General features: G+C 49.3%; 9 protein-coding genes across 9 annotated transcripts; 4 read left to right on the forward strand and 5 right to left on the reverse strand. All coding sequences in view use genetic code 12, as the record gives it.

Annotated features, from left to right (window-relative positions):
• Positions 1-14: 14 nt before the first annotated feature.
• On the forward strand, positions 15-2,480 carry CXQ87_001820 (uncharacterized protein; the record flags this gene model as incomplete). The annotated part of the gene is made up of 1 exon (XM_025480344.1): positions 15-2,480. The coding sequence occupies one exon, from the start codon at positions 15-17 to the stop codon at positions 2,478-2,480; it is 2,466 nt and encodes an 821-aa protein (XP_025334644.1).
• Positions 2,481-2,626: 146 nt separating this feature from the next.
• Positions 2,627-3,226, forward strand: SNL1 (Snl1p; the record flags this gene model as incomplete). Its single annotated transcript, XM_025480345.1, has 1 exon — positions 2,627-3,226. The coding sequence occupies one exon, from the start codon at positions 2,627-2,629 to the stop codon at positions 3,224-3,226; it is 600 nt and encodes a 199-aa protein (XP_025334645.1).
• Positions 3,227-3,346: 120 nt separating this feature from the next.
• CXQ87_001822 (uncharacterized protein) lies at positions 3,347-3,712 on the reverse strand (the record flags this gene model as incomplete). The annotated part of the gene is made up of 3 exons (XM_025480346.1): positions 3,347-3,361; positions 3,384-3,506; positions 3,551-3,712. The coding sequence occupies 3 exons, from the start codon at positions 3,710-3,712 to the stop codon at positions 3,347-3,349; spliced, it is 300 nt and encodes a 99-aa protein (XP_025334646.1).
• Positions 3,713-3,842: 130 nt separating this feature from the next.
• DJP1 (Djp1p) lies at positions 3,843-5,264 on the reverse strand (the record flags this gene model as incomplete). The annotated part of the gene is made up of 1 exon (XM_025480347.1): positions 3,843-5,264. The coding sequence occupies one exon, from the start codon at positions 5,262-5,264 to the stop codon at positions 3,843-3,845; it is 1,422 nt and encodes a 473-aa protein (XP_025334647.1).
• A 655-nt stretch (positions 5,265-5,919) lies between these two features.
• CXQ87_001824 (mitochondrial 37S ribosomal protein uS5m) lies at positions 5,920-6,882 on the reverse strand (the record flags this gene model as incomplete). Its single annotated transcript, XM_025480348.1, has 1 exon — positions 5,920-6,882. The coding sequence occupies one exon, from the start codon at positions 6,880-6,882 to the stop codon at positions 5,920-5,922; it is 963 nt and encodes a 320-aa protein (XP_025334648.1).
• A 115-nt stretch (positions 6,883-6,997) lies between these two features.
• CXQ87_001825 (glycerophosphocholine acyltransferase) lies at positions 6,998-8,404 on the reverse strand (the record flags this gene model as incomplete). The annotated part of the gene is made up of 1 exon (XM_025480349.1): positions 6,998-8,404. One exon carries the CDS (start codon positions 8,402-8,404, stop codon positions 6,998-7,000), a length of 1,407 nt encoding a protein of 468 aa, XP_025334649.1.
• Positions 8,405-9,685: 1,281 nt separating this feature from the next.
• On the forward strand, positions 9,686-10,807 carry NOP13 (Nop13p; the record flags this gene model as incomplete). Its single annotated transcript, XM_025480350.1, has 1 exon — positions 9,686-10,807. The coding sequence occupies one exon, from the start codon at positions 9,686-9,688 to the stop codon at positions 10,805-10,807; it is 1,122 nt and encodes a 373-aa protein (XP_025334650.1).
• Positions 10,808-13,232: 2,425 nt separating this feature from the next.
• Positions 13,233-14,351, forward strand: CXQ87_001827 (zinc-dependent alcohol dehydrogenase; the record flags this gene model as incomplete). The annotated part of the gene is made up of 1 exon (XM_025480351.1): positions 13,233-14,351. One exon carries the CDS (start codon positions 13,233-13,235, stop codon positions 14,349-14,351), a length of 1,119 nt encoding a protein of 372 aa, XP_025334651.1.
• A 203-nt stretch (positions 14,352-14,554) lies between these two features.
• On the reverse strand, positions 14,555-17,383 carry SLK19 (Slk19p; the record flags this gene model as incomplete). Its single annotated transcript, XM_025480352.1, has 1 exon — positions 14,555-17,383. One exon carries the CDS (start codon positions 17,381-17,383, stop codon positions 14,555-14,557), a length of 2,829 nt encoding a protein of 942 aa, XP_025334652.1.
• Between the last annotated feature and the right edge of the window lie 394 nt (positions 17,384-17,777).

Raw genomic sequence — 17,777 nt, forward strand, 5'->3', positions numbered from 1 at the left:
AGGTGTCCTCTACCATGACCGACGTTTCTTCTGAAAACAGGAAAGTCGACGAGTTTTTGCAAACTTTGGACAAGCTTTCACAGGAGAGGTTGATGGACGACCAGAAAAGACAGTGGCAGTTGGAGCGGGACATCGAGGGTCTTAGTAACGAAAGTCCCAAGCGGCCCTCTTTGAGCTCCAGGGCTTCCTCGGCAGGACACGATATCAAGGAATTGGTGTTCAACAGAACCTCCAGTGCACGTAACAAGTTCCAGGACAAGTGGAAAAACAGAGAAAAATCGCTGGAGTATGCCTCGGACGAAGAGTTCGATGAGGACGGCTACCAGCTTCCTTACAGGCCCAGAACCAACAGAAGACAGTCTCGCAGGGCTGCTAATAAGGACATGGAGATCGAGCTTCCTCGGAGAAACAGCTCCTTGACTCATCTTTCTGACGAGGACATGGACCTTGACTTTGGTCTCAAGAGGCCTGTAGCGAGAAAGACGTCATCGTTGAAATCGTGGGTTTCCAAGGAGTCTGAGGAAAGCATTGAGAGTCCTAGGACACCCAAGGGGGAGCGTCCTGGCTTTATGAAGTCGATGAAGGGCTCTTTTTCAGACATGCGTGGGTCCATCTCAGAGATGAATGTGAAGGGTTCGCTTTCAGACATGAAGGGATCGTTTAGCGAGTTGAAGAAGAAGAAGTCCTTTTCGGAGATGAAGGGCACGCTCAAGAAAAAGAGCTCTTTCACGGAAATGAAGGGCTCCTTCACTGACATGGAGCGCAGAATCAGACGCAGAGGTGTCAGCGAAGAAGGCAGGGAGTCAGACGACTCCAGGGAGACCAAGGAGAAGAAGATCAGCAAGAAGGAGGCCAGAAGACAGGCTCGTATCTTGAACCTCGAGGACCGTACCAATGTGTGGAGAGCGGATGAGTCTGAAGAGGAGGAGGAGGTACCCAAATGGAAGGCAATGGCCAGAGCCCAGAGGCAAGACAACTCTTGGATTGCCGAGGAGGACGAAGAGGACTCGGAAGAGTCGGAAGCTGAAATGCCCACCAGGTCTGTCAGGGAGTATCTTCACAGCCGTCAGATGTCTGAGGACTCTGAATTGGAGATGCCCACAAGGGCAAGAAACGGAAGACTCAACCGGGTGATTTCGGAGGACTCCGAGGTTGAATTGCCTACTAGAGGCTCACGAAACGGACGTTTGAACCGCCAGATCTCCCAGGACTCTTCTGAGGTGGAGTTGCCTACCAGATTTTCCAGGAGTGCGCGTCAGAACCAGATATCTGAGGAATCCGAGGAATCTGAGGTGGAGTTGCCTTCAAGAACTTTCAAAGACACTCGCAAGAAACAGGCTGTATGGACAGCTGACGACTCAGACGAAGATCCCATGTCAAAACCACCCAAGCCTGCTAAGCCAGCCAAGCCTGTGAAGCCTGTAAAGGCTTTCAAGCTAGAGGAAAAGGAAGAGCCCAAGGAAGCAAAGAAGCCTTGGTCGAAGCCAGAAGCACCCAGACCACGGGCAGTTTCTTCCACGTCATCCTTTAGCAGTGCCACATCTGCTCCCAAACCAAAACCAGCTTTCAGCAAACCTGAGCCTAAGACGTTCGCTAAACCAGAGCCAAAGGTAGAGAAGCCAGAGCCAAAGAGCTTTGCCAAACCGGAGAAGCCCGAAAAGCCAGCTGTCAAGAGCGTCCCTCCAAAACCAGCCAAACTTTCCTCCAAAGCATACGAAGAGAAGGACTCGCAGGAGCTCAAGGACCGTATACTGAAGCTTTCTCCTACAAAGGCAAGCGCCCCTGCCAAACCAGCTAAACTCTCCACCAAGGAGTACGAGGAGAAGGATTCACAGGAGCTCAAGGACCAGCTTGAAAAGCTCGCTAACAAAAAGCAGCCGCCAGCAAAGCCAGCGAAGCTCTCTAAACCTGCCTTCAAAGACGGCGAGGTAGAGGCAATTGGGGCCTTGCATTCTCTTAAACCAGCCAAACCGGCTGCGTTGAAGACCGCCCCAAAGCCTGAGGCGTTGCAGAAATTTTCATCGATGAAAGCAGAAAAGACCGCTCCCAAGAACTTCCAAGCCGAATTATCTGGTATACTTCGCTCCAGCACCGAACCCTCGTTGCAGAAGGGTCCCACGAACGCCTCCTCTGTCTCATTGACTGAATCGAAACCTCCCACGACGACCCTCAAAAAATCATCGACCGAGCCTACACTGAGCCAGATTTCGCATATCACCAAATCTAGATCCAAGGGCCCTAAGAGAAGGTTGCCCAAGTCCGCATCGCTTACGAGCTCACTGACTTCCGAAAAGTCTGAATCGGAATCTGATCCAGAGCCTAAGTCCAAACCTGAGCCCAAGCCTGAGCCTATGGCAGCCGAGAAACCAAAGGGTAAGGTGCCTCCTGCTAAGCCTGCGAAGAAGCCGCCACCAATCAAGGCCAAAAAGCCAGACATTCTCGCCAAGCCACGTACCGTTAGCGGCGAACTATTTATCTAATTCACCAAAACCAGCCTATCCTGAGTACGAGTTTTGCAACCGTTGAGCCTGGTTTCCTGTACATACCCTCCTACTGGTATTGCTCGGCACCCTACCAAACTTTTGTGTGCGCGGGAATCATCTGCTCTTCATTCCTCCCAATCACCATGAGCAATATCTATGACATCTTGACCTCCGACAATGGCGGTTTTTCTAATACTATAACAAAATGTATCGATTATCTTGAACAGCATGTTCCTGGATACGCCTCTAGGTCCTCGTGGCTGGCGTATTTCAACGACATAGCTTCCACCAGCAGAGAAGAACTCATTGACGACTTTTCCAACTTGAGGGTGACTCCAGCCACAACTACGGTTGTTTTGACGACATTCTTGACGATTTTGGTCGCCAGTAAGCTTTTAGGTGGTTCGCCTCCTCCTAAAGAAACAAAAAAACCAAAGAAGAAGAAGAAGAGTAAGGCCCAGATTGCCAACGCTCAAATTCAGACCATTTTGGACAATGTGGAGGAAACATACGTGGCTCAAATAGATGACTACATTGAGAACTTTGGCCAATTGAGCAAGGACAAGAAGGAAAACACTTACAATTACATTCAGGAAATGTTGTTGAAGGAGCTTTTGAAGCTAGACGGTATTGATATTGCAGGCAACGAGGTGTTGCGTGACAACAGAAAGAAGGTGATTCGCTTCATTCAGGAGCACCAGTCCAGATTGGATCAGTTCAAAAAGGACAACCAAACTAGCTAGAACTCGTGGCTGGCGGCTAACTTGGCACGCCGAACCGCGGTGGCCCAGTCGGATGATCTGGGAAAATAAATGTCTTTAATTGTTTCTTTTCTCCCAACCAGAGGGCGTGCTGTGTGTGGTCTAAAAGATCAAAGCCTGTCTGTGGATGAACCAACACAGATAAGGAGCCGTGGTGCTGGACGAACCAGCTGAGGATTTTGCCAAACACATCCACTCGGGCAACGTCCACCTCCCAAAACAAGTCGTAGTGGGGCCCAATGGCCTTCTCCACCTTCAATTGCTTTACTATAATTGAGCCCTCTGCGGCCTCCTGGGGAAGTCCACCAAGATCTTGTTCTTGAGGGCGTGTGCCTCTTCTGAAGTTGCCTCATCGTAGTAGACGTGGAAGTCCCAGAATGTGACTGGAGCCGTCCACGTTAAATCAGGGTACTTCGGCCTGGTGGCCACCTCGGGATCGTCCTTGTTCAAATGTGTCAAGTATTCCATGTAGTGATAAGGTGATACTGATAGTTTTTCGCACCCAGAGAGCCACACAAGTGTGGCTCACCCAAATTGAAACCTCAGAAAGCTAATTGTGGACAATCAAGACGGACCATAGTATGACTCAGCTCTCTCTCTATTTGGTGGCGTTTTCGGCCTCGGACTTGGCCTCGGCTTCGGCATCCTCAGGTGTCTTCTTCTTTCTCTTCTGAGACGCCTGGGCGACGATCTCTTCGTACATCCTGGCCTCTTCGTCCTCAAGCTCTGTCCTGGTCATTCCGCTGAAAACCTCGCCAACAATTCTAAGTGCCTTGGCTCTTGCAACCCTCTTCTCTAGTGGCACCTCTTCATCGTAGAGTATGTTGTCACATACACCACCGGCAGTGCCCTGGATCTCGAGCTTTGAACCAGCCCAGGCCAAAGCCAACACTTTACCCACAAGGTAGTTTTGCATCTCAGCAATTTCCTCTGGGGTGTGCTTATCAGGAACCTTCTCCTCCTTAGAGGTCTCTGTGACAGTGCCGGCCTTCTCCTTCTCCTCCTGAAGCAGCTGGAGCTTTTCCTCTAACTCCTCCTTCTCCTTGCGGACCTTCTCCTGCTCCTCTGTGGTGGTGGCTGCGGCCTCGGCCTCCTTCTTAGCATGGTACTCATTGTCCTCTTGCATTTTGGCAAACTCCTCGAAAGTCAGCTGGGCCTCCAACGCCGTGGAAACGGTCTTGAAAGTGTCTCTGACCACACTGCCTTTCTCCTTGACGGACCACCAGAGCCCACCAATGCTGCCCAAAAACGTCTGTTTCTTCAAAAAGATCTTGGACCGTGTTTTGTAGATCGACCCAAGGGTATGCAAAATCTGCAAGCCAAACGACTCCATCTTGAGCGACTCGGCCTCGTACTTGAGCTTCTGTCTGAACGAGTCGGCCACGTCATCGGCCATGTCTGTTTCAGTGAACAAGGAGAGCTTATCGACCAATTTCTTGGAGAGTTCGCCTCTCATCTCGGCCCTCTTGACGTTGCACTCTTCCTCGAACTTCTCAAGCTCCTCCTTGCGGCGTTTCTCTTCCTCCTCCTTGTGCTTCTTCTCTCTCTCCTCCACAGTCAAATTCGAGTCCTCATGCTCAAGGTACAACTTGTTCGTTCTCTCGTTGATGTCCGAAATGGCGTCAGTCTCCTTGGCCTGCTCCTTCTCTTTTTCTTCATCAGCGAAGCCATGGAGCTCGGCAGACTTCTCCACCTCCTGTAACAAGCTCAACTCGCCAATCCAGTCCTTGAACGCCTCTCCACCGAAAACCATAGTGAAGAACTCCAGCGGGTCCTCGAAACCCTCCAGAGGAATCAGCTCCTGCTTTCCAAACTTGTCATACTTTTCTCTCAATCTGTCGTCCAGCAAAACCTGGTACGCTTCTCCAACTTCTTGGAAACGTTCTGCTGCGGTAGGGTCGTCAGGGTTCTTGTCCGGATGCAAACGAATCGCCGCTTTTCTGTATGCTTTTTTGATATCGAGCGCTGTGGCCGAGGGCGGAAGCCCTAACAAGTCGTAGTACGCTGTGTCGGCGACCATATTGTGGATTCTAAAATGTGGTGGTCAATGAGCTAGATGATGTGGGTGCGAATCGCTGCCTGTGAATGCTGAAGTACCGAAGATTGTGAGGGTAAAGGGCAGAATGACAAAAAAACGGGAGGATTTTTGAAAGAGGCTGTTTTTGGTAATTTGACGGGATGGAAATCGTGAAAAGTCGCTTTGGTCGTGTGACCAGGCCAATCAGAGTGGTCCCGTTTGTCTGATGCCAAGGGCACATTATGGTAATGTTCAGTATCGTCAGCGTGACCGCCCAGAATGCCAAATATCAAATCATAGAGGAATTGAGCAATTAAAGATTTCTAGTCAAAGGTTTTGATTTTTGAATCGAGATAGTCTACTTTTCTGCCTGATATGTCTATAATACGTGAGTGTTGGGTCGTGGTTCTGTGTGGCAAACCGTGAGCAAACGGCGGTGTAACAATGGGAAACAGAAAAGTGGCTTTTAGAGGAACTTCTAGGAGTAAAACAATATAGAAAATAGTACGGAAAATTTAGGTTGGTCAACCCATCAAATACCTTTTTGACATTTCGCAGCCATTAATCGACAAATGCAGTTACCTCTTTTTTCCCAGGACACTTCACTTCCACCGCCTACATTGTCACCTCTTATTTACATGAATTGATATATGCCATCTTATGCCGAGTAGTACACCTTCCTCAAGTCGACAATCTTCTTGCCTCTGCCGGCAGCCAACTCCTCAATAGGTCTCTCCTTGGTCAAAGCCTCAAAGAAGCCCTTCACCGTGTTCATTCTGTTTCTGGATCTGGTGATCTTTCCTCTGAGATCCTTGATACCAGCAGCCTCACAAACCTCGAAAAGCACTGGGTTCACTCTGAGACCGAAACCAGCTGGAGCAGACTTTAACGATAATCTGACGGCGTGGTACTTGTAGTCAATCTCACCAATAATTGTTCTGTCTTCGTAACGGGCGATAGGCTGAAGGTTCTTCACGGCATTGAAGAAACCCTTCTCCAAAGCAGTCTTCACACCTTGTCTAGATTTACCCTCACCCATACCCACCATACCGTTCTTGTCACCGACAATGGTCATGGCGTAGAAGTTTGGAATTTTACCCTTCAGCGTCTGCAAAGACACTCTTTTGATGAGAACATTGACAACATGCAAACGACGGATGTAGTCTTTGTTGTAGCCGGTTAAAAGAGCCACTTTTTCGATTCTGGCGGCACGGAAGTTTTGCTGTGGGCTCAGCTTCTTCTTCTCATCAACCTGGAAACGCAACTTCAAGTCGGAGGTATCTGGGTTGGCTTCTCTAGGAATATTAGCGTATGGAGTCATTCCGACACCCTGGTTTGGATACATGATGGGCTCATCGAACTTAGGGTCGGTTTCCGTGTATGTCTTGCTGGCTTCTGGAGCAACTTTAGAACGTTCACCCTTTCCGGCCTTTTTCATTTCAATATATGTCTGTGGATCGACCAAGGACTCTGTGATTTTGAGACTCTGTAGCATCTCGGGAGTGTAGAACTTGGTAAGGTATTCATTGGATTTGGCTTTTTGAAGACTCGTAACAGAGCTCGAAAAGAGCCTTATAGGAGCTCTTTCTAGCCCTAGGCGGGTGAAAGACGTCCTGAGCATGGATGGTAGCTTGATGGTAGTTGAAATTTTTTGTTCCTCACAAAATGTCGAGGTGGACTGCAGACAGCACCTACACCCAGGGCCAGAGGTTGCAAGAAATAAATTAAAAGTAAGGTTATTTATCCTTCTTGTCCAGAAGACTGAATTCGGCAATGTGTTCCGTGCTCGAGAGATTGGCACCACTCTGTGGCGAGAATTGTGGTGTCAGTCGCAACAGTTCCTGGCGCTCCACTTTCTGCTGCAAATCCATCATCTCTGACTTGAGACGGTTCACTTCCTTCTCGAACCGCTTGCCAAAGACCTCAATGTAGTAAGTGGCGCCGTTGTAAGCTGACCACACGAAAATAAAGGCCACGAATCCTCCGCATGCATGCTTGTACTTGAACCAAATCGGGCACGGAAGCATTGTGAGCATCTGATATCCGAACTGGATCAAAGTGAAAGCGGCAATTTGCATCCATGTGTAGGGAAGGCCGTTGACAAAACGGCCCAATGTGCTATCACCATTCTTATGCTTGAGATACGTGAAGGACGTAACTTTACCCTTGGCGATCTGGGACCGTTTACGCACAGTGATGAAGTAATGGTAGCACACCTGCCAGATGGTGTAGTAGATTGACGTCCACACAAGGCCGTTGGCGAAGTTCCATTTTTCGATGTTTGCAATGCCGGGGTATCTTTCAGCAATGTAGGCTTCTGGGAGCTCGTGTACAAGCACGAACATTGTAATTGGAGGCATGATGTGAATAAAAGAGCTTGTGGTTTTCTCGATCGAGTGCAACACAAGCGAGTTGCGCCAGGTGATTACGGCAAAGCAAAGCGTTCCCAACGTCAATGAGAAGCATGAGATGAAGAGCGATTCGCTTTGCGGAAACACCCAGATAAATAGCACCACCAAGAGGTTGACGTAGTAGCACAAGTCCGCAAGGTAGTACTGGAACGACAACTTAAAGTAGGTGTAGAAACGAATAGGCATTAGGGAGCAGAAGAGCACCGTGTGGAAAACGGGAAAGTACTTTGGGTACTTGCCAATGATGAAACCTGCTGCAGCGACCAAAGCAACGGCAGCAGCGTAAAAGCCCTTTTCCGTCAGAGAGCTCTGCAAGCTCTCGTGCATCTTAGTGTCAAATTTCGTCAATTTGGCATGGAGAGACTCCTGGTACTTGGCCAACTCCTGCGAGGTGAACTTCCTGTTTCCCTTTCCGTCCGGGGTGAACTTCTTGAAGGTCTGTCTGGTCTTGTCCTTCATATCCTTGAGACGTTTCTTCGTAGATCCACTGACCTGGTCAAAGCCATTGCCGAAATCAAAGTCCGGCATCACCAAGAGCTTGGACAAATCAATGAAGGACACCAGGGAATCCAGGCGTACTAGCTTGCCTGAGCTCACCAGACTCCGATCGTCTAGCTCGGCCTCCTCCTCAATATCATCTATAGCAGAGCTGTCCAACTCGTTTTTCTTGTTCAAGTTGTCCACAGACAAAGGCTCGGCACCCGGTGCCTCTGCTGTGTTTTGGATAGCCATACCGCAAGTAGTTGATAGTTGTTGCGCGCGAGTCAGCAAGATAAGAGGAGGTGGGGGATGACTCGGAAGGCAATATGAGCAAACGGGAAGAAAAAGCACTACAGGAGGAGAAAAGAAAAAAAAGCATGTTTTATTTGTTTTGAGTGTGGAGGTGGCACGTTGGTGTGCACGTGTGGGTGCAAACGGTATCATTGTCGCTTGACAGGTGTGACAGCTGTGGTGCAGACATGGGTAAACAGAGATGAGGGATTTTTATTGGAGTTTTCTGGAAAGAAATTGGTTTTTATTTGCCTTGGGTAGATTCTCTTTCGTTTTTGGCTTTTTTCTGTTTTTATAGGTCGCCGTGTTTCTGTGGTTTCACGGTTTGTGTCATGACAAGCTGCGTGGTCTGCGTTTTGCAGCAGTGGAACCGAGATTGTTGGTGATTGCGAACCACAACAACGTGAAGAACAATGGCAATCTGGTCACGCTAAACCGTGGTTTTCTTTGCAGATCGAGAGAAGCAGCGAGACTTTCCTTATAGGAAATAAAAAAAAAAAAAAAAAAAAAAAGCATGAGGAATTTGTTTGGAGAAAGAGGTGTTTCGTTGCTCGGGTCGAAATTATGCATATATTGCGACGTCAGGGATGTAGGGGATGGTGGCAGTGTTTGGGAAGATCCTGCAAATATGAGGAAATGTATTTGGAGGTGAAGGGAAGAAAGGAAGATGTGGAAGGTGGCTTTATTTGTTCGTTGAGACAAGCTTGTCGGTGTATTCCGGTGGGCCATAGAGTCAAGTAGAGGTCAAATAAGTCCAAGTCAACGAGGACATGGAGTTGTCTTACAATTTAGAAATCAAAACTGGCTTTGGAAAATTTGAATCTGGAAAAACCTTCATATATGGGGGATTCGTATTCGTGCTACAATGCATGGTGTGCTCCGAATGGCTGCAAACTCTGCATTTGGAGCCTAATGATATGAGATGCACCAGGGTTCCATTTATGAAGCTACAAAGTAGAATATGAAAACAGATGGCAGTGAAGTAAATTGGAAAGGTCTTTAAATTAGTATATGGTATAGCTTCAAGATTCTGTCGGGTCCGCATACACGGCCTAACTATGGTAGACACATTTCAGAACAAAAACACCGCTACTGAATTTTGTGCTCTTCAGAGGGATCGAAAGATTAGTTTCAAAAATCGTTTCATCCAATCAACTTCCAAAAGAACCAATTACACCACCACCTCTCCATCGACCTGGGGTACATCCATGCTCATCGCGAAAAAGCTCCATCGCATACACTATGGCTGAGGAGACCAAGAAGGAAAAGAGAGAGCGGAAGGAGAAGAAGAAGCAGTTGAAGGAGAAGAAGGAGGAGGCTGCTGAAGAAGCAAAGAAGGAGGAAGTCAAAGATGAGTCTCCGGCTGCTGAAGACGACGAAGCTGCTGCTGATGAGCTCGAAATCGATTTGAGTGCTGGTGTGCCACTTTCCAAGAAACAGCAGAGATTGTTGAAAAAGGGCAAGTTGAATGTGGAAAAGCTCGCCAAGAAGCACCCTACACCCAAGAGAGCCGACGAGGAGGAGACACCCAAGTCTAGCAAATCGCCCTTTGGTGTGTGGATTGGAAATCTCTCTTTCGACACCACCAGAGATGACCTTGTCAGATTCATTGTGGGCAAGTCCCAGACTTTCGGAGACGACTTGGTGAAGATCTCCGAGGAGGACATCTCGAGGGTCAACCTCCCGAAGAAAAACGGCAAGATCAAGGGTTTCGCATATGTGGATCTTCCCAGCCAGAAGCATGTGGACAGCGTGGTGCTGCTTAGTGAAGCCAACCTCAACGGCAGAAACTTGCTTATCAAGAACTCTACATCATTCGAGGGCCGTCCCGAGGGCGATGGCCAGAAGGCGCTTTCCAAGAACCCACCTCTGAGAATTCTCTTTGTGGGTAACCTTTCGTTTGACACCGCCGAAAGCGATTTGGAGGAGCACTTCAGACACTGCGGTGACATCGTGAAGATCAGAATGGCCACCTTTGAAGACTCCGGCAAGTGCAAGGGTTTTGCATTCATTGACTTCAAAGACGAGGAAGGCCCCACCACGGCTCTTAAATCCAAGTTGGCCAAGAAACTCATAAATCGTCCCTTGAGACTCGAATATGGTGAAGACAGATCGAAGAGAACTCCAAACAGAGTCCGTGAACAGGTTCAGGAGGGTGAGATCAAGGAGGCAGCACCTGTGGAGAGACAAGAAAGACCAGCATTCAGAGAGAGGACCGAAGAGACACCAAGACCTAAAAAGAGAACATTCAACGATACACCAGTTCCAGGAAAGAGACTTAAGTCCTCTGTGGCTCTTGCAAGTGCACAGAGAGCCTCTGCAGCCATTGTTCCTTCTCAGGGTAAGAAGACCACCTTTGATTAGGAGGATAGCATTTTACGAAGTAAGGGTCATTGATTGCTGTGGATAGGACGGTTGTGATTAAAACGTATAGACAAATGCAGGGAAACTAATGTATTACTGGGACTTTGAGCTGCTCTCGTATTAGGTGACATAGTTTATCAAACGCTCAAATTTTTCACAGCACGAGACTGTGAGAGTTTCCAATCCACATAAATATAGTGAACAAAGCAATGTAAAAGCATGTAACTGCTGAAACGGCACCCAAAATCTCTATGTAATCTGAGTGGACAAATGGCTTGACTGGCTCTCCAGACCTCTGCAAATCGAGCCTGGACTTCAAATAAAGATGAACAAAAGCAGCAACCAATAACACCTCTATGAGTCTTCGGATGGAAGACGAGATCATTTCAACCCGTTTTGGTTTCTCCGGAGGGTACTGGATGGCATGTACGACATTGAGTATGGGATTTTGAATTTGTAGAAGGATAAAAGTAAAATTCCAGACACGTATATGCCAATTGTCATCTTCATTTATTAATCTTCCAAGAACCAAAGTCGCAAGGATTGCCGTAGCTAGCTGTTTGAGCTGACCAATTTCGCTCACTGTGTGTGGAGAATTATCAGCAAGCACCATGACAAACCCACCCGATTTTAGTCTTCAACAGTATTTTCGTCACTTGAAGGAGGCTGCCTTGGCTTTTGAAACTCTAGTTCAAGTTCCTCCTCTGTGTTGCAGAATGAAATCAATCAGTCTTGTGGCTCAATTGAGTTGATGTTCCCATATGCATGCAATGTGGACCACAGGGTGCAATTTTTCAACAAAAGTGACCGTGGAATTTGGCATCAGCGGCCAGTCAAGTAAATATTTGCATTTCCAGGGTACGTATGTTGTTGGCCTCAATTGCCGCTGAGCTTTTGTTTACAACTGTTTTACATGGTCGTAGGAGCTACTCAGCAGCTCAAGACTTCAAGCCCGTATATATACAATTATCGACGAACTTTGTGTTTCACAACTTTGGTTCTTCTGTGGAGTTCAGGAGTTGCTGTTGCTACAGCGGGACCGGTAAGTATCATTGGATGGAGAAGCCAAGGTCCTCAAGGTAGGGCATCTGCTTCCATGGAACGATTAACAGAATCTTCCAACTCACTTGAACGCTTTTCCTCCTCGATTCCATCAACCGGTAAGCTTTGCATCTGAGAGTCGAACTGGCCTCTTCCAGTTGCCCACAAAGCGAACCGAATAATGAGGTACTCATAGCCTAGGGCAGACGATATGATTGCCACAACTTCAAACACATCCCACTTCAGTTTTGGAGCCACGAGAACATCGTGAAGTACAGCCATACGCCACTTATACGTAATTGACAAGAAGTCATGTACCAAAAAGCTCGTCGTACATGTAAGTACGAAACAAAAGGAAGCATCTATGCCATGGTTTAAAAAAAGACGATCTCCCTTTCGTTTGCTTTCCATTGCTAATACCACTGCCAGCAGTATGTGGGAGCTTTGATATAAGCTCACCACAAATGTCCATCCCCGTCTGATGAAGAGATCATCGAGAAGAACAGGACCTGGTTCCGTTTCAGGCAGCACAAAGTAGCAGTAGAGGACCGTGAGTCCAACACAAAGGCCTGCCAGCGATAGAGGCAGAGACCTGTTGCTTTTTTGTGTTTGTGGCATGAAGAAACAAGTAGTTGTCAGAAGTTGCACTTTGTCAACGCACGATCGAAGAATGGCATCTGGTTGCGAGCATATGCCACGACGGGACCTGCCTATTTCGCTTTGTTTGATGGGGGTTTATTGCAAATCGGTAGGTCGAGATTTAGGCCGTCCATTGACTTGAACCGGGCGTTATTGAGGATAATTGAAGTTTAGTCTCTTCCACACATTTCCGGTGTATGCCATGCGGCCACAGTTCACCACAATCCATCAAAAGCAACAATTTCCAGAGCAACAAATCACCAAAGCGCCAAATCACCCAGAAAACAAAACCACCTTTATCTCCAGATAAACCCGAAAAATGCCTTTTTCAGTGGCTAAATCCTCCCCTCCATAGTCGAGATGCGCATGATAAGTCCGGGGTATTTTCAGCCGCAGAATCCAGCAGCTCCGTAGTCCACAGAAACTACACACATACAAAATATACTCGTGGTGCCACTATATCAGAAAAACTACAAAAAGCCCAATTTATCCCTCCGCTAGCGTGCCCTGCAAAACGGCCAAATATCCGTAAAATGTGGAAATTCCTAAGCTCTGCCTCGCTAATTCATTCCTCATCTTGCGCCCTAATCAAACCTTCCCTTACATCACTGCACCGATCACGCCAAACAGACCCCTCCTCAATGGGCAGTTCCGCATCCAAAGCACCCCCGCATGCCCCTCCACACTATAAGAAGAGCAGGGTCCCCGGGGAAAACGAGAAGTTAAAAAAATTGCACCGCCTCCGATGCTCCTCTCGTCTATACGCTTTTCGGCCCGCACTGGGCCCGTTTGCAGCCATTCCTTCGTTCGCTTCAAGACCTCCATTCCTTGGTCCCAGAAAGCCGTTGTATACGAAACACACGGTGGACCGTTGCTCTACAGAGACGTGCCGGTTCCAAAACCCAAACCCAACGAGTTGCTTGTGAACGTCAAGTACTCGGGTGTGTGCCACTCGGACTTGCACCTCTACAAGGGCGAGTGGCCGCTCAATGTGAAATTGCCCTTGATAGGAGGCCACGAAGGCGCCGGAGAGGTGGTGGCTATGGGAGAGGCGGTCAAGGGGTGGAAGATTGGCGACTTGGCTGGTGTCAAGTGGCTCAATTCCTCCTGCCAGCTGTGTGAATTCTGTGTTTCTGGCCACGAGCCAGTGTGTCCTTCTCAGGTCATTTCAGGATGCCACCAGGACGGCACCTTCCAGCAGTACACCGTGGCTGACGCTATCCAGGCTGCCAAGATCCCTCAAGGCACGGATTTGGCGGAGGTGGCTCCCATTCTCTGTGCTGGACTCACAGCATACAAGGCACTCAAGAGAACCGAGGCCAGACCAGGCAATTGGATCGCTGTCGTGGGTGCTGGCGGTGGTTTGGGCAGTTTGGCTGTTCAGTACGCTAAGGCCATGGGTTTCATGGTGTTGGGCATTGACGGCGGCAAGGACAAGACTCAATGGGCCAAGTCGTTGGGTGCACATGAAGTGGTGGATTTCACCATGGTACCCGATTTGCCCAAAACAGTCGTTGGCATCACTGGAGGCGGCGCTCATGGCGTGGTAAATGTTTCTGCGTCACTGGCAGCTCTTCAGCAGTCGTTCTTTTACGTGAGACCTACGGGAACTGTGGTTTTGGTGGGTATCCCCGGAAAATCCACCGTCGAATTACCTGTGCTTCCCACCGTTGGCAGAAATTTGAAGATTGTCGGGTCCTTGGTGGGAAACAGGAAGGACACACAAGAGGCAGTTGAGTTTTTCACCAGAGGGTTGGTGCAACTGCCTGTCAAGGTGGCTGGCTTGAGCGAGTTGCCTAGGATTTTCGAGGAAATGGAGAAGGGGATTATCATGGGCAGGTATTCTGTCGATACGTCGAGATAAGGACTCGACGAGGTGTTAGGCGTTAGTGGAGGATTTACGAATAAACGAGATACGAGACATTGCGTAGTGCTACATCCGAAGACGTGAATAATAATTAAACATGTTATATCAGTACAAATGAAATCAGTCCATCGTAACTTTTGGCAATGCATCGGACATGGCAATGGCTGATTCGGTAGAAAAATAGCAAAGCGTCATAGTGCTTACTGTATGAGCTCCTTGTTCTTTTGGAGCAACTTCAAGGCCTCGTCCTCCGCAACCTCAAGGTATCTTGGGTTGCCCTTGTTTCTCTCAAACTCCTCGTCAGAAACCTCCTCGTACACAGAGTACAACTCGGTCGAGCCAGAAGAAACGTCAGCTCCACTGTCCTGGTTAAGGAGACCCTTGCTGTTCTGCTGGGAAGCAGCCTCTTCAGTGACTGCACCGCCAGAGGCACCACCGGTCAAGGCCTTGCTGGACTCACCGGCTTCGTTTTCCTTGTTACCACCAAAGAGCGTCTTGAGTCTTCTCTTGGTCGAGCCCAGCTTCTTTACCTTAGGTCTAGAAGCATCCTCTGCATCCTTGGAGGTGGATGCCTCCTTAGAGCCACCGAGGTTAGGAGCAGAGCTGCCAAAAGTCTTGTCGTCAGACTTGGAGCTAGAACCAACAGCAGCGCCAGCAGCACCACCGCCAAGAGCGCCCAAGGCACCTCCAGCAAGAAGGCCACCCTTACTCTTCTTCTCCTTCTCGGGCTTCTCCTCCTCATTGGATGGAAGAGGCTGACCGCTTGTGGAGACTTCCTTGTTCTGAGGAACAATGGCGGAGTTCACGCCCGAGTCGTGCTTGGGAGTGGCATTCTCAGAAGTGACAGCAGCTTTGGAACCAGCGGCCTTGCTACCGTCAGCAGTGGCCTGACCAGCAGCACTACCGCTAGCAGCTGCGGCCGCGGCGGCACTAGCGTTGGCGTTGCTCTGCTCTTCCTGGGCTCTCTTTCTCTCTTCCTCGAGCTTCTCCCTCTCTTCGTTGAGAAGACGCTGCTCTTCTTCCTGCTTCTCCTGCTGAATTCTTTTCTCCTCGTCAGCCTTCTTCTTCTCCTCCTCCAAGCGGATTCTCTCTTCCTCGAGCTCCTTCTTGTATCTCTCGGTCGCGGCAGCCTCCTTGGCCTCCAAACGCTGTTGCTCGTGCTCTCTGTGCGTTTTTTCAGCCATGGCCCTCTTCTCCTGCTCCCACTTGGCGGTCTCCTGCTTGGCGTCTCCGAGTCTCTTGGTTCTGGACTTCTTGTCGTCCTTCAACTCGTTCAACTTCAGGATGTGGGCAGCAAGAACACCGCCCAAGACGCCGAGCTCACCAGCCAAGGTGGCATGTCTGGCTCTCTTGTCGTCGAGCTCCTTGTTGCTGTCCTCGATCTTCTTGTTCAAGTCAGCTCTGGTGCCGTCATGCTGGGAAATAATGGCAAGCTGACCAGTGTGCTTTTCCTTCAAGTCGTCCAAAGCGCTGGAACGCTCGTTCAACTTCTCGGTCAACTCCTCGAGCTTCTTGGCCAATTCGGGGTTCTTCTCCTCCAACTCGGCCTTCTTCTCCTTCAATTCCTCAATCTCGGTGGCTGTAGTCTCCTGGTTCGTCTTGGACTCCTCCAACTCCTGCTTCTTGGTCTCGGTCAATTCCTCATGGTTCTTGATCAAAGTCTCCTTGTCGGTCTCGTGCTGCTCAACAGCCTTCTCCTCACGCTCCTGGAAGTCGGTCTTTGCGGTTTCGATTTCCTCGTGGGTCTGCTTTTCGAAACGCTCGGCTTCAGTGTGAGCAGCCTGGATCTGGTTCTCCAAACCTTGGAGCTTCTGCTCAATCTGCGAGTCGAAAGTGGCTCTCGTTTTGGCCACCTTCTCCTGATGCTTGCTGAAGTCCTTGTCGAGCTTGCCCTGGTGCTTGGAAACCTTGCTGTCGTACTCCTTCTGTTTAGTGATGTCGTCCTCCTTCTTGGACTTGTTCACCTCCTCGTTGATGGTGGCAATGACGGGAGCAACACGCTTAGAGGCAATTTCCAACAATTGGGCCTGTGTCAAACGCAAACCACTGCCCAATTCGACAACCTTGTTAGGGTCGTCCAAGCTCTTGGCCACAGAGCCAATGGCATCAGCGTTCAACTGCTGGTACTTGTTCAACAACACAGGCTTGTCCTTCAACCTGTCCAAAACCTCCTGGTTGGGCAACTCGACAGACTCGTACTTGGCTCCGTTGGGAACGTCAACCTCAACTGGGTTCTCCTTGACCTTCTCGACAATGTCGTCGTCACCTTCAGTGGTACCTTCAGCGAGGTCCTCGGCCATGAGCTCCTTGACAGCAGAGTGCTCATTGTCGGCAGCTTCCTCGCTTTCCTTGGCTTCCTCGCTGTGCTTAGCAGCAACGTCCTTGCTAGTGGCCTCCTTGTTGGAGCTTTCGGGAGCAAGAGGCTCGATTTTGGCATCTGCCACAGCAGCCTCAGGAGCGGCACCGACGGTCTCCTTTTCGGTCTTTTCGGTTTCCTCCTCGGCAGCCTTCTCCTCGGTTTCTGGCTCAGCCTCGGTGGCCTTCTTGAAAGTCTCTGGAACCAATGGCTCAATCTTGGACTCATCAACCACAGCGGTGTCTTCCTCTGCGGCAGCATGGATCTCTTCACTAAGGTCATTGGCTAATTCCTCCTTCTCGGCGTCCTCGAGGTCAACAGCGCCATCGGCCTCATCTTCGGCCTCCTTGGATGCCAGTTCCTCCTTCTCTTTCTTCTCTTCGGCCTCCTTGGCCTTCTTCTCCTTCTTCAATCTCTCCTTCTCCTTCTTCTCGGCAAGCTCCTTCTCTCTCTTCTGGGCATCCAAGGTCGGGTGCAGGGCGAACTTCTTGGGCACCTTGACCTGGGAAACGGAGTTCAGGTCCTTGAATTCCTGGTAGACGTTTTTCTTACTGGCTGAGCTCCTGAAGGGGGATGACCAGGAGGAAGCGGAAGTTAATTTCTTCAACATGGAGGGCTGCGGTTTACCGCCGATGACGTATTCCTCGCTCTGCTTCAGTTCCACTTCTGACATGGCAATTGTGTTTGAGGAGGAAGAATTGATGGTGGTTTGGGGCAGCAAGTGGTGAAGAAAATTGGGGGTATGTCCCACCGGCCGGAAGTGGCGTGCACGTGACCCGCGCTAACAAAAGCTCACCATTTCCGAGGGCAAAGTCGGGCAATGACGCTATGGTGCGGGTCGGTGATTGCTGGTATGCAACCCAGTCACTTCTCTTTCTATGTTTTCTTCCGCCCATTATGGAAACCGCAATGCGCCGTCTCTTCCACAGCACCCACTGTGCAGGATGGAACATTTTCTGCTGCACTGTTCCGTGGCCCTCCAACCAGGGACATCCAATTTTTGAAATTTGAGTTTTGGAATATGAGAGTTAAAGGAGGAGGGTTGGAAATTTCAAAAAATAATGGAA

This window comes from Candidozyma duobushaemuli (assembly GCF_002926085.2).
Source record: "Candidozyma duobushaemuli strain B09383 chromosome Unknown B_B09383, whole genome shotgun sequence".
Classification (NCBI taxonomy): domain Eukaryota; kingdom Fungi; phylum Ascomycota; class Pichiomycetes; order Serinales; family Metschnikowiaceae; genus Candidozyma; species Candidozyma duobushaemuli.